Here is a 15217-nt window from a genome sequence, read left to right on the forward strand (position 1 = left end):
GGTGACTCTGCATTACTCTTGTAGCACTGAGTTCCAGCCAAATTCCAAAAGTCGCCACATGGCAGAATTCTTTTCTGCGAGACTCCAGATTTGCCAGTGAGATTTGGTGTCCCCCAGCGCGATTTTCTAATGTGAGTGGTCGTGGTCAAAGAGCTGCTTCCCGAGTAGATGTGCTGCAGCTCGAATAGATGTTCTACTCAAGCTGCAGCAATATCATCCTGAATGGACGCACTCTCTGTTTTGCTGTTTTCCAGCGCTACATACATATTTTCCGTCCGTTGGCAGAACTCCACAGATTCTCACCGAGTTTTTATGTAACTCCGCAGTGTTTCACAGAGTGAAACTCTACAAGTTCTGCCTGCCCCTACCCATGAGGTACCTCTGGATTTCCCAATGAGCCACACCCTCTTTAGCATTTACCCCCAGTGACCCAAATGATTTCGTCATTTTTCCTAAACCTAATGATAAACAAATTATTGTCCAATTCATATGACACTTTAGGGCATACACAAGGTAACATTGAAAAGTGCCTTTGCACACTTGTGAGTGGTGGCCTAGGGAGAGTGAAGCTCTTTCATTCTGGTGCTATCAGTGTACGATCTGCCTTTACTTTATTGCATAACAACTCAATTCATCATGAAGCTGTTTGTTAGCAAGGTGGCAGATAGTGCAGAATGCTGCTGCATGCCTAATTCTGGGCAATAGGATTGCACGTATAGTTACCATCTCCTCCATATTTGACTCCTGAATTTGTGTGGAAAAAGATTTTGTTTGGTCCATCGGGCTGTGGCCTACTTGTTCACTTTATGTACAGTCTACATTCCATCTGTACAGTCTATCTAGAATTATTTGGTGTTACACTTTTCATCTAGCGGTAGTTTGTCAAATCTGCAGAACCAGGATTGGTGGCTGGTTAATTTCATTATTGGTATCAAGCATTTAAAAAGTGTGCAGCTGACATTCTGCCTTCAGAGTGGTGATTTAATATTTTGAAGCTTTGAATGTTGGCACTTTTCAAGCACCAGTTAGGCTTGTTTTTTTAATGTCCTCTTCAGTCACTTCAATGCCAGGGCAGTAATTGGGTTGGGTTCATTTTCAGTCAATTAAATGAGGGGCTGAGATAGTCTTTAGTTAAGAGGCATAATCTTTACTTCCTAGCAAATATTTAAAATACTATAGAATAGGAAGTTATCCCAAACATCTTAATAATATGTTCTTGTCTTTATTCTCTTGGCTTCCAGGAAAAGGTTGAGAACAATTTCCAATCCTTGCAGTGGTCATAGGTATTTACCATAAGAAAGTTGAATGTGTGTTAGTCAAAATGTATGAATTTTTTCCCGAAGTGAACGATTTCAGAGGAGTTCGGTGGTTGTTCTGGATGCCTAGGGACAATTATTACAGAAATAAAGGTAATATTCTGAACTATGAGCTTGATTGAGAGTTTGGTGGAGGGGTTAATCCGTCATAACGGTGACCGATATCCCGTCTGCCGAAATCTAAATCCCATAGGATATAATGGGATTTAGATTTCAGCAGACCGGATATCCGTCACCATTGTGACAGAGCTACCCCTCCGCCAACCTCTAAATTAGGCCCTACGATGGACGGTTCATGAGGTCACCTCTGTCACAAATTTGTGTGACTCATTGTTGTTGAGCAACCCTTGCACCTATGTGCTGGTCAAACCTTTTCTTAGATTCCCTTTGCTGAGCACTTGCTCTCTGTACACCGTCATGTTATGGAATAGATAATTCATAAGTAGCCTCATCTGAGCAAAAAACAGTAAGTTGATGTGTGTTCCTCTGCTGGTTATTTATGGCTTTCTTGCATTTTTGTCTAGTGTAGCAATTAACTTAGTTATGATAAGAGTCAGCTAGCTTCATTATCTTTACAGGAAACAAAAGTGAAAGTTATTCAAAATAAAGCTGGGGATGAGCCTAAAGAATGTTTGTTTCCTATTTTGAAATACATGTGGTCTTTTGCAGGTGAACTTAAACTTCCAAAAGGTACCTGTGATGCTGCCCTGACTATGGAAAGCAACTTTAACATCCTGCTTCCTCGCCGGCAGGGACCTGGCCTCTGTGCCACTGCCCTCGTCAGCTACCTGATCAGCATCCACAATGACGTAGTGTACACAGTGGAGAAATATACCAATGAAACCAGAAAGTATGTTTACTCCCTACCATTGATTCCCTTTTAAAGCAAAAATGTTGTGTTAAAACGTGAAATCTGTGGATCCTATGTGTGTATATTTGTAATGAATGACTGATCATTAGATTGTGTACTTCAAGTGTTGGCTTTACACCTTACTATCTAGTTGCTTGTTAAGGGCAATGTGACTCCATTCACTACATTTCATTTTATTATGGAAGATCTCACATCTTCTCTAAATTCAGATTCTCAAAACATTATATTAATTTATTAATGCTACATCATTAATTAACACAGCGTTTAATTTGTGCAAAGCATGCATTATCTTTTTCTTAGGCAACAATAATTTTGATGTGTGTTCCAATGTTTATTTTTTACCCAAAACCTTGAATGTGTAAGTTGTTCATAGTTGGGTTTAATGCTGAGTAAACTGTGGCATAGAAGACAGTACCTTCTTTTGTTGAGGCACTTAAATCAACATAGGCATTTAGAGAGCAAACTATGGAGAGTTTTTTTTTTGTTGCAAATATTACACTGTTCCGTACTGTGAATATTTGGCTTATGTATTATTGAGTTTTCCTTGATAGTCATACCGGGATAATCAGCCGCCAGTCTTTCTGTCAGTGGGATGGTATTCCCGCATCTGGGTTTCCCAGATGTTGCAGCACCAGCCCCTATTTATCAGGTGGTTATTTCTCATGAGGCATTGGCTGCAGCAGCAGACAAATCACATCCCATGATCCCTTATTTTCTGGCAGGGGGACCATGTAATACTTCCCTCTATTAGAACTTATTTAACCACTTCCCCTCTCTGCTTCTCACACCTCCTCACCAGACACCCACCGAACACAGAGCACCACATACATTTAGCACCTGCTTAGAGAGGATGGGGAATGTATAATTCCCAATCACAGTGTATCCAACTCGTATTTGCATGGTACTGGTGCTGTGTTACCGCATGTTAAAATGTTGTAAAGTTTTGATTTACCACACCCACCAGTAGTTTGAAATCCGTATTCGGGCCAAAAATGTAATTGTTTCTTTTTTGTATCAGCTTTTGCCTTTCATTATTCCCCAGTTGATAGATCTTTGTTGTAGCCAGTGGCAGTAAAGTTTACATTTCGGGAGAAAAGCACATGTTTTTTTTTTCTATTTTTTCTTTTATAAATGAAGAGTGGTTATTAGGCCCTGTCTACTATCAGATGAAAGGTACGGCATGATCTTTATTATTCTTTTCTCCTCAGATACTCTGTCAGCCCCTCAGAGGTGTCTGACCTACACGTCATTAGTTACGAGGTGGAGAAGGATCTCATTCCAATTGTCCTGTCTAACTGCCAGTACAGCATTGAGAGCGGAGGGGAGATGCTGCAGGAGCTTGACTTGGATAAAATTCAACGCCAAGTTACCAGCCGGTTCCTCCATGGAAAACCCATCATTACCATCAAGGTGAGGAAGAAAAATCAGAGACCCAACTCTGGAAAAAATACTACTCCAGCATTGGCTAAATTTGCAAGCCTTTATGAATTTTCACTGTATGTTAAGTCTGCTCCTGCTCTAACCCGGAAGCTATTGTGCATACTTTTTCTATCTTGTGCTTAAAGGAGATTACCAGTGTCAACTCGTGCTCATTTGAAGACAAATAAGATAATTACTTAGTAAAGCAATCCTTAAACAAACGTAATCTGATAGAGACTTTGTAGGAAGTTGGCTCTGTATATACTATTTAAAAGTAAGAAATAGTGTGCACAGAGTCCAAGGGTTCCCCTTAGAGGTAAGATAGTGGCAAAAGTAGATAATTCTAATGCTCTATTTTGTGGTAGTGTGGTCGGGCAGTAGGCTTATCAGAGGGTAGTGTTAAGCATTTGCTGTACACACACAGGCAATAAATGAGGGACACGCACTCAAAGACTTACTCCAGGCCAATAGGTTTTTATATTGAAAAATATATTTTCTTAGTTTATTTTAAGAACCACAGGTTCAAGATTCACAAGTAATACTTCAAATGAAAGGTATTTCACTTAGGTACTCTAGGAACTTTGAATAAACACAATAGCATGTACAGTATTTGTAAAAATGACAATAAGCTATTTTAAAAGTGGACACTGCAAAAATCAACAGTTCCTGGGGGAGGTAAGTAGAGGTTAGTTTTGAAGGTAAGTAAAACACTTACAAGTCTCAAAGTTGGGGCATAGATAGCCCACCGTTGGGGGTTCAAGGCAACCCCAAAGTCACCACACCAGCAGCTCAGGGCCGGTCAGGTGCCGAGGTCAAAGAGGTGCCCAAAACACATAGGTTTCAATGGAGAACAGGGGTGCCCCGGTTCCAGTCTGCCAGCAGGTAAGTACCTGCGTCCTCTGGGGGCAGACCAGGGGGGTTTTGTAGGGCACCGGGGGGACACACAAGAAGGCACAGAAAGTACACCCTCAGCGGCACAGGGGCGGCCGGGTGCAGTGTGCAAACAGGTGTCAGGTTTTAGATAGAAAGTAATGGGGAGACCCGGTGGTCTCTTCAGCGATGCAGGCAGGCACAGGGGGGGCTCCTTGGGGCAGCCACCACCTGGGCTGGGCAGAGGGTCGCCTGGGGGTCGCTCCTGTACTGGAGTTCGGTCCCTTCAGGTCCTGGGGACTGCGGGTGCAGTGTTGGTTCCAGGCGTCGGGTCCCTTGTTACAGGCAGTCGCGGTCAGGGGGAGCCTCTGCATTCTCTCTGCAGGCGTCGCTGTGGGGACTCAGTGGGGTCGTCTCTGGTTACTCACTGGCTCGCACTCGCGGGGAGTCCTCCCTGAGGTGTTGGTTTTCCGCAGGTCGAGCCGGGGGCGTCAGGTGCAGAGTGGAAAGTCTCATGCTTCCGGCGGGAAACGTGAAGTCTTTAAAGTTGTCTCTTTGTTGCAAGAAAGTTGCAGGTTGTTGAACAGGGCCGCTGTTCACGGGAGTTTCTTGGTCCTTGGTTGCAGGGAAGTTCTTTGAGGCTTCAGAGGTCTCTGGTTCCTCTTGGATGCGTCGCTGTTGCATTTTTCTTTGAAGTAGGGAGACAGGCCGGTAGGGCTGGGGCCAAAGCAGTTGTCGTCTCCGTCTTCTCTGCAGGGCTTCAGGTGAGCAGTCCTTCTTGCTAAGGTTGCAGGAATCTAGTTTCCTAGGTTCTGGGGAGCCCCTAAATACTGAATTTAGCGGTGTGTTTAGGTCTGTGAGGGCAGTAGCCAATGGCTACTGTCCTGGAGGGTGGCTACGCCCTCTTTGTGCCTCCTCCCGATGGGGAGGGGGGCACATCCCTAATCCTATTGGGGGAATCCTCCACTCACAAGATGGAGGATTTCTAAAAGTAAAGGTCACCTCAGCTCAGGACACCTTAGGTGCTGTCCTGACTGGTGGGTGACTCCTCCTTGTTTTTCTAGTTATCTCCTCCAGCCTTGCCGCCAAAAGTGGGGGCAGTGGCCGGAGGGGCGGGCATCTCCACTAGCTGGGATGCCCTGTGGCACTGTAACAAAAGGGGTGAGCCTTTGAGGCTCACCGCCAGGTGTTACAGTTCCTGCAGGGGGAGGTGAGAAGCACCTCCACCCAGTACAGGCTTTGTCGCTGGCCAGAGTGACAGAGGCACTCTCCCCATGTGGCCAGCAACATGTTTGGTGTGTGGCAGTCTGGCAGAAACTAGTCAGCCTACACTGGAAGTCGGGTATGTTTTCAGGGGGCATCTCTAAGATGCCCTCTGGGTGTATTTTACAATAAATTGCACACTGGCATCAGTGTGCATTTATTGTGCTGAGAAGTTTGATACCAAACTTCCCAGTTTTCAGTGTAGCCATTATGGAACTGTGGAGTTCGTGTTTGACAATCTCCCAGACCATATACTCTTATGGCTACCCTGCACTTACAATGTCTAAGGTTTTGCTTAGACACTGTAGGGACGTAGTGCTCATGCACCTATGCCCTCACCTGTGGTATAGTGCACCCTGCCTTAGGGCTGTAAGGCCTGCTAGAGGGGTGACTTACCTATGCCACAGGCAGTGTGAGGTTGGCATGGCACTCTGAAGGGCGTGCCATGTCGACTTAGTCATTTTCTCCCCACCAGCACACACAAGCTGTGAGGCAGTGTGCATGTGCTGAGTGAGGGGTCCCCAGGGTGCCATGAGACATGCTGCAGCCCTTAGAGACCTTCCCTGGCATCAGGGCCCTTGGTACCAGGAGTACCAGTTACAAGGGACTTATCTGAATGCCAGAGCTGTGCCAATTGTGGAGACAAAGGTACAGTTTAGGGAAAGAACACTGGTGCTGGGGCCTGGTTAGCAGGGTCCCAGCACACTTTCAAATCTTAACTTAGCATCAGCAAAGGCAAAAAGTCAGGGGGTAACCATGCCACGGAGGCATTTCCTTACAGACTTCTAGTTGCAGATTCCTTACCATAGAATTTCCCCCAGGTGTCAGACTGGATCCGGAGATTTTTTTTCGAACACTAACCTTGCGCATCGGTAGGTGGCGTCGGTCGACTCCGCAGGCATCGTTGGCGTCTTAGTTGCCATGATGACGTCGGGAGTAGTACATAGACGCCCCCCTCGCGCATTGACATCAGTTCTTTTCTTTCCATGCCATGCGCTGATCCGGAGAAGAGCTACCCTGGCTATTTTGTGGCCCGATTCAACTGTTTTGTCAAGTTTTTATGTGAAAATTTGGTGCGTCAAAGATGTGCCCGAAGACCGGTTTCAAGCTGTGCGAGGACTGTCATCGTACGATGTCGGTGACGGATCCTCATTAGGTTTGTCTGTGGTGTCTCGAGCGCGACCACGACTCGAAGTCATGCTCTGAGTGCTGGGCCATGCACCCGAAGGCTTTGAGGGAGCAGTCCCTAAAGCTCCTGGCGGCCCGGCACTCTACTCCGCATAGGTCCCGGTCTCGCTTGAGAGGAAGGTCTCAAGATCGGTCGCGGAATCATTACCAATCATCTTCCAAATCCTTGGGTCAAGGTAAGAAGAAGAAGAAGTCGAAGAAGTCCCATCGCTCTCTGACTTCGACCCATCGCTCGGCCGACAGGACACAGGAGGAGCTCCACGCACAAGGCCTCCATCCTCAGAGCCTGCGCCTGGGTCGGCTCTGCCCTTCCCCAACTTTCACGGAGCGACCCCCGCCTAGCTTAAAGAGTTTTATGAGAGCCATGTGCCTCATCTTTGGGCAGTTCGACACCGATACGGCGCCTTCGGGCCCAAGGGGTTCGGGTGAGGGGCCTTCAGGTTCCACGCCGGCGGCTTCGGCTCCAGCCACCGAGGTCACTTCCGGATCCACGCGCGGATCCATACCGGCGCCGGTTGCACCCTTGAGGCCTTCGTTGGCGCCAGGTCGATTGTCGACGCTCTCGACGTCAAAAGTGCCCACTATCAATGTCGACCCAATTCTTATTCCCAACGACTCGGAGCGGGGTCGGCCCACGCCAGCTTTGACTTCGATGGGGCCTATTCACCTCAGGTCAGATTCGGACCCTTTTTCTTATGGGTACGAATGGAGGGATTGGAGGGGTCCCTGGACCCTTATGAATACCAGGATGACCCTTCTATCGACTGGGCTTAGAAATTGGGCGAAGCCAGTGGTCTGGATACTTCTGCAGATGCTGGCATGCTGTCTCTTCCTACCATGGCTACGGTGGAGGGAGCAACTTATGGTATGGTGGTCAGTAGGGCAGCTGAGATCCTTGGTCTTAAGCTTCCCACTGTTGAGGTCAGGTCTAATCTCCTGACGGAGGTGCTTCAGCCTGGGGCTTCTCTTTCAAAACCCCTTTTGCTGTTAATGAAGCCCTCACCAATGTCCTTTTAGGTACCTGGTTCAAACCCAACACAGGGGCTCCTGTGAATAGGACTATCGCACGGCGCCATTGGGCCTTCCGACGGGCCCTAAATTCCTGTCCCAACACCCAACGCCTGAGAGTCTTGTTACCCAGGCTTCCTCTTCTTCAGGTGCATTCCTCTCCCCCACCTCGGATAGGGAATCAAAATGACTGGAACAATTTGGCAAAAAGTTATTTTCTTCCCCCAGTCTCTAGCTGCGGTCTGTGAACACCGCATGCCTTTTGAGCGGCTATACCACTCCTTGTGGGATATGGTTGCGCAAGTCCTGCTGCAGATACCGGAGGAGGCCTGTGCTATTGTCTCCCAAGCTGTGAAAAATGGGTGTGATGCGGCAAAGTTCACAATCCTTTGTGGGCTGAACACGACCGACTCTCTGGGTAGACTGGTGCCACGACCGTGGCCTTACGATGCCACGCCTGGTTGCGTACTTCTGGTTTTTCTGGGGATGTACAACAGTCACTCATGGACATGCCCTTTGATGGCTCACGTCTCTTCGGAGACAAAGCGGACTCGGCCTTGGAGAGATTCAAGGATTCCCGGCTAAGGCTCGGTCCCTCTGTCTTTGCTCTGACCCTCGCCCCCCACAGTCTGCTTTTCACCCCTTTCGTGGCCACAGAAGGGGCTCCCTGTCGCGTCCTCCACCCAGCCACTGTGCCACCCATGATGTTCAGCCTCTGCGTGGCTTGGGACGCGGAATTCCACGTGGCCGTGGGACAGGAAACCAGAGGTCTGCCCAGTCCATCTCTGCCGCCACTGCAGCCTCCAAACCCTCCTAGTCCGTCCACTCACTTCCGTCCAGTTGAAGGCAGGGTTCGCCATCACCTGCCCCATTGGGAAAACATCACCATGGACAGGTGGGTTTTACAGATAGTTCAAAAGGGCTACTCCCTTTCAAATCTGCTCCACCAACCATGCCACCATCCTTCAGTCTCCTTCCAGAGGATCATTTGGCGCTTCTCCGCCAGGAAGTCGCAGCTCTCTTGGCCAAGGGAGCAGCTATAGAAAAGGTCCCTGTGCCAGAAGTAGGTCGTGGTTGTTATTCCAGCTACTTTCTGATACCAAAAAAGGACAAGGGTTTACGTCCTATCCTACACCTTCAGAACCTAAACTACTTCCTCAAGGAGAAATTCAAAATGCTCACCCTGGCTCAGGTTTTGTCTGCCTTGGATCCAGGAGACTGGATGGTAGCGTTGGACTTGCAGGACGCTTATTTCCACATCCCCATCCTGCCTGCCCACAGACATTACCTACGATTCGTGGTAGGTCGCAAGCACTTTCAGTTTACCGTGCTCCCCTTCGGCCTTACCAGCGGCCCTTGGGTGTTCACGAAAGTGATGGCGGTGGTTGCAGCTTATCTGCGCAGGTTAGGGGGCTCAGGATTCCCCTACCTCGATGACTGGCTGTTGAAGGCGGACCCGCCCCAGTAAGTCATCTCCCACCTTCAGACTACAGCGAACATCCTGCACACGCTGGGGTTCACTATAAACGTGCCAAAGTCACACCTGACTCCCTCTCAGATGCTCCCTTTCATCGGAGCGGTTCTGGACACAGTGCAGTTTTGGGCTTATCCTCCCGAAAAGCGAGTCCAAGACATTAAGGCTATGATTCCGATCTTTCAGCCTTGGTCTTGGATTTCGGTCAGACTGACTCTTGAGGCTGCTGGGTGTCATGCCCTCCTGCATCCTGCTAGTAACACATGCCAGATGGCCTATGCGGGCTCTGCAGTGGGACCTGAAGTTCCAGTGGGCGCAGCATCAGGGGAATCTCTCTGACATGGTCTCTTTCAGCAGTGGAGAGAGCCTTGCTTAGATCTGTTCGCCTCCACATAGAATACGCAATGCCAGCTATTTTGTGCGTTGGAGTTTCCATTGCGGCACTCGCTCTGAGACGCTTTTCGCCTCGAGTGGAACTCGTTCTTCCTTTATGCCTTTCCACCTATACCTCTTCTGTCCAGAGTTCTCAAGAAAATCAAGGGATGACTGGGCCCAAGTCATCTTGGTGGCTCCAGACTGGGCACGGAGAGTATGGTATTGAGAGCCATTGAGCATGTCCATCGATCCTCCACTAAGACTGCCTCTTCGGGCGGATCTTCTGTCGCAGCAACAGGGGACGGTTCTTCACCCGAACCTGTCCAACCTCCGCCTTCATGCGTGTAGACTGAACGGCGACAGTTGATGGCTTTTGCCCTTCCACTGGAAGTCTGCGATGTTATCTTGGCAGCCAGGTGTCCATCAACCAAAACTGTATGTTCGGTGGCATGTGTAGCTGCAGATACACATGCTGTGCATAGTCCGCCGTCTGGTGTTGGGTCGGAGTGTTACAAGTTGTTTTTCTTCGAAGAAGTCTTTTCGAGTCACGAGACCGAGGGACTCCTCCTCCTTTGGTTCCATTGCGCATGGGCGTCGACTCCATGTTAGATTGTTTTTTTTCCGCCATCGGGTTCGTACGTGTTCCTTTTCGCTCCGTGTTTCGGGTCGGAAAGATAGCCAGAATCAACGGAAAATTAGTCGGTATTGTTTCGTTCGGTATCGGGTTAGATTAGAGTCGACACCGAATCTGGAAGAGCTCCGGTAGCCCTTCGGGGTAATTTTGATCCCCCGTCGGGGCCTGGTCGGCCCGACCGCGTGCAACATCGAGACTGATGGAACGGACCCCGTTCCGATTCTGTCCTAAATGCCACAGTAAATATCCCTATACAGACCAACATTTGGTCTGTAACTTGTGCCTGTCACTCGAGCACAAAGAAGAGACGTGTGAGGCCTGTTGAGCATTTCGGTCGAGAAAAACGCTCCGAGACCGAAGAGCCAGAAGGTTGCAGATGGCCTCCACGCCGACAAGACAACAACGGTTCGAGGAAGAGGGAGAAGAAGCATTCTCCATCCACGAATCGGATTCCGAAGAATTCGACGTCGAAGTAACCGTGAGTAAGACGTCAAAACAAGCATCACACGGAAAAACAGACAAAGCCCAGGGGACGCCACTGCCAACAGGCCATGGCTCAACCCATAAAGTAGGTGACCGTCCATCGGCACCGAGAAAGGGCGAGCTGGTGCCGAGGTCGTCCGACTCAGGTCGAGACACAGGCACGCAGCAATCTCGGGACCGGGAAAGTGCCGCAGAAAAGGGTCGACACCGAGACAGCGGCACCGAAGCTGCTCGGCACAGAGACAGCGGCACCGAAGCTGCTCGGCACAGAGACAGCGGCACCGAAGCAGCTCGGCACAGAGATAGCGGCGCCGAAGATGGTCGACACCGAGAGGGTGCGACACCGAAAAAGAGGAAAATCTCGTCGGAGCCGAAAACAACAAAAAACACGGTTTCGGTGCCAAAACGCCCAGCAACCGAACCGAAAGACAGTTCCTACTCAGAGGAACAATCACTGTCCTCCCAACTACAAAGACATAAATTTGAGGAGGAATTACAAACTACAGACGTAGATCACACGCAAAAGCGGATCTTTATACAAAGTGGTACAGGGAAGATCAGCACTCTTCCCCCAATCAGAAGAAAAAGGAAACTAGATTTCCAACAACAAAACAAGACACCACAAGCAAAAGTGGTAAAGAAGGTAACTCCACCACCCTCTCCACCACCGGCAACTCATATATCACCGGCACAGACTCCCCCACAATCACCAGCTCATACCACCATGAGCCAAGATGATCAGGACGCATGGGATCTCTATGACGCTCCAGTATTGGACAATAGCCCTGAGTCGTACCCCACTAAGCCCTCACCACCTGAGGACAGTACGGCATACGCACAGGTGGTAGCTAGGGCAGCAGAGTTTCATAATGTATCGCTACATTCAGAGCCTATCGAGGATGACTTCCTCTTTAACACCCTGTCCTCCACCCATAGCAATTATCAAAGCCTTCCTATGCTCCCGGGGATGCTAAGGCACGCTAAACAAATTTTTAAGGAGCCAGTAAAAAGCAGAGCGATTACTCCAAGGGTGGAGAAGAAATACAAGGCACTGCCCACAGACCCTGCTTTTATTACATCACAACTGACACCAGATTCAGTTGTCGTAGGAGCAGCTCGGAAAAGAGCCAACTCACACACATCAGGCGACGCACCACCTCCTGACAAGGAGAGCCGCAAGTTTGATGCAGCGGGGAAAAGGGTTGCAGCACAAGCTGCAAACCAATGGCGCATCGCTAACTCGCAAGCACTCCTAGCGAGATATGACCGAGCCCATTGGGACGAGATGCAGCATCTCATCGAGCACCTTCCCAAAGAATTCCAGAAACGGGCATAACAAGTGGTTGAAGAGGGACAGAATATATCCAACAACCAAATCCGTTCTTCTATGGATGCAGCAGATACAGCTGCAAGAACAATAAATACTGCTGTAACAATAAGGAGGCACGCATGGCTGCGCACATCCGGCTTCAAACCTGAGATACAACAGGCAGTGCTCAACATGCCGTTCAATGAACAACAATTGTTTGGCCCAGAGGTGGACACTGCAATTGAAAAATTAAAGAAAGACACTGATACAGCTAAAGCCATGGGCGCACTCTATTCCCCGCAGGGCATAGGCACATTTGGCACATTTCGCAAAACTACTTTCAGAGGAGGGTTTCGAGGTCAAGCCACACAAGCCAGCACCTCACAAACAACACCGTTTACCTACCAGAGACAATACCAAAGGGGAGGCTTTCGGGGCCAATACAAAGGGGTGCAATTCCCTAGAAACCGGGGAAAATTTCAAGGTCCAAAAACCCCTCAAAACAAGCAGTGACTCACAGGTCACTCAACCCCTTCACACAACACCAGTGGGGGGAAGACTAAGCCAGTTCTACAAATCTTGGGAGAAAATTACAACAGACACTTGGGTCTTAGCAATTATCCAACATGGTTATTGCATAGAATTTCTCCAACTCCCTCCAAACGTCCCACCGAAAACACACAATATGTCCAAACAGCATATAGACCTTCTAGGACTAGAAGTTCAAGCATTACTTCAAAAAGGCGCAATAGAATTAGTACCAGGTCCACAAAAGAACACAGGAGTTTACTCACTGTACTTTCTAATACTCAAAAAGGACAAAACTCTAAGACCAATACTAGATCTCAGAACACTAAACACCTACATCAAATCAGACCACTTTCACATGGTCACATTACAAGACGTAATCCCACTGCTGAAACAGCAAGACTACATGACAACATTAGATCTAAAAGATGCGTATTTCCATATACCGATACATCCCTCGCACAGAAAATACCTAAGGTTCGTATTCAAAGGAATACATTACCAATTCAAAGTGTTGCCATTCGGAATAACAACAGCGCCAAGAGTCTTTACAAAGTGTCTAGCAGTAGTAGCTGCACACATCAGAAGGCAGCAAATACATGTGTTCCCGTACCTAGACGATTGGCTAATCAAGACCAACTCGCTAACAAAGTGTTCACACCACACAGATTATGTTATACAAACCCTTTACAAGCTGGGTTTCTCCATCAACTATGCAAAGTCACATCTTTTACCATGTCAAACACAGCAATACTTAGGAGCGACAATCAACACAACAAAAGGGATAGCCACTCCAAGTCCACAAAGGGTTCAAAATTTTCACAAGGTGATACAAGCCATGTATCCAACTCAAAAGATACATGCAAAGATGGTATTAAAACTCCTAGGCATGATGTCCTCATGCATAGCCATTGTCCCAAACGCAAGATTGCACATACGGCCCTTACAACAGTGCCTAGCATCACAATGGTCACATGCACAGGGTCAACTACTAGATCTGGTGTTGATAGACCACCAAACATACATCTCGCTTCTATGGTGGAACAGTACAAATTTAAACAAAGGGCGGCCTTTCCAAGACCCAGTGCCACAATACGTGATAACAACAGATGCTTCCATGACAGGGTGGGGAGCACACCTCGATCAACACAGCATCCAAGGACAATGGGACGTACATCAAAGAAAATTTCATATAAATCACCTAGAACTGTTAGCAGTATTTCTAGCGCTGAAAGCATTCCAACCCATGATAACCCACAAATACATTCTTGTCAAAACAGACAACATGACGACAATGTATTATTTAAACAAACAGGGGGGGACACACTCGACACAGTTGTGTCTCCTAACACAAAAAATATGGCATTGGGCAATTCACAACCACATTCGCCTAATGGCACAATTTATTCCAGGGATCCAGAACCAGCTAGCAGACAATCTCTCTCTGGATCACCAACAGGTCCACGAATGGGAAATTCACCCCCAAATCCTGAACAATTACTTTCAAATTTGGGGAACACCTCAAATAGATCTATTTGCAACAAAAGAAAACGCAAAATGCCAAAACTTCGCATTCAGGTACCCACACCAGCAATCCCAAGGCAATGCTCTATGGATGAATTGGTCAGGGATATTTGCGTACGCTTTTCCCCCTCTCCCTCTCCTTCCATATCTAGTAAACAGATTGAGTCAAAACAAACTCAAACTCATACTAATAGCACCAACATGGGCAAGACAACCTTGGTATACCACACTACTAGACCTTTCAGTAGTACCTCATGTCAAACTACCCAACAGGCCAGATCTATTAACACAACACAAACAACAGATCAGGCATCCAAATCCTGCATCGCTGAATCTAGCAATTTGGCTCCTGAAATCCTAGAATTTGGACACTTAGGCCTCACTCAAGAGTGTATGGAGGTCATAAAACAAGCTAGAAAACCTTCCACTAGACACTGCTATGCAAGTAAATGGAAAAGATTTGTTTGTTACTGTCATAATAATCAAATTCAACCATTGCATGCATCTCCAAAAGATGTAGTAGGGTATTTGCTACATTTGCAAAAGTCAAATCTAGCTTTCTCTTCCATAAAGATACATCTCGCAGCAATATCTGCATACCTGCAAATTACTCATTCAACTTCCCTATTTAGAATACCTGTCATAAAAGCGTTTATGGAAGGACTAAAGAGAATTATACCACCAAGGACACCACCTGTTCCTTCATGGAACCTCAATATTGTCTTAACAAGACTCATGGGCCCACCTTTCGAACCCATGCATTCTTGCGAAATGCAATACTTAACGTGGAAAGTTGCATTTCTCGTTGCCATTACATCTCTAAGAAGAGTAAGTGAAATTCAGGCGTTTACTATACAAGAACCATTTATTCAAATACACAAAAATAAGGTAGTTCTAAGAACCAACCCAAAATTCTTACCAAAGGTTATCTCACCGTTCCACTTAAATCAAACAG

General features: G+C 47.6%; 1 protein-coding gene across 2 annotated transcripts in view; it reads left to right on the forward strand.

The window, feature by feature from the left end:
- The window catches only part of RNF213 (ring finger protein 213), a 1978231-nt gene that overhangs the window by 1896630 nt on the left and 66384 nt on the right, over positions 1 to 15217 (forward strand). For both annotated transcript variants that reach the window (XM_069199724.1, XM_069199725.1), the window contains 2 exons: positions 1986 to 2166; positions 3396 to 3597. In XM_069199724.1, the coding sequence (XP_069055825.1) occupies positions 1986 to 2166; positions 3396 to 3597 (383 nt within the window). The remainder of the gene's footprint in view (positions 1 to 1985; positions 2167 to 3395; positions 3598 to 15217) is intronic.

The sequence above is a fragment of the Pleurodeles waltl genome, chromosome 7 (assembly GCF_031143425.1).
Source record: "Pleurodeles waltl isolate 20211129_DDA chromosome 7, aPleWal1.hap1.20221129, whole genome shotgun sequence".
Classification (NCBI taxonomy): Eukaryota; Metazoa; Chordata; class Amphibia; order Caudata; family Salamandridae; genus Pleurodeles; species Pleurodeles waltl.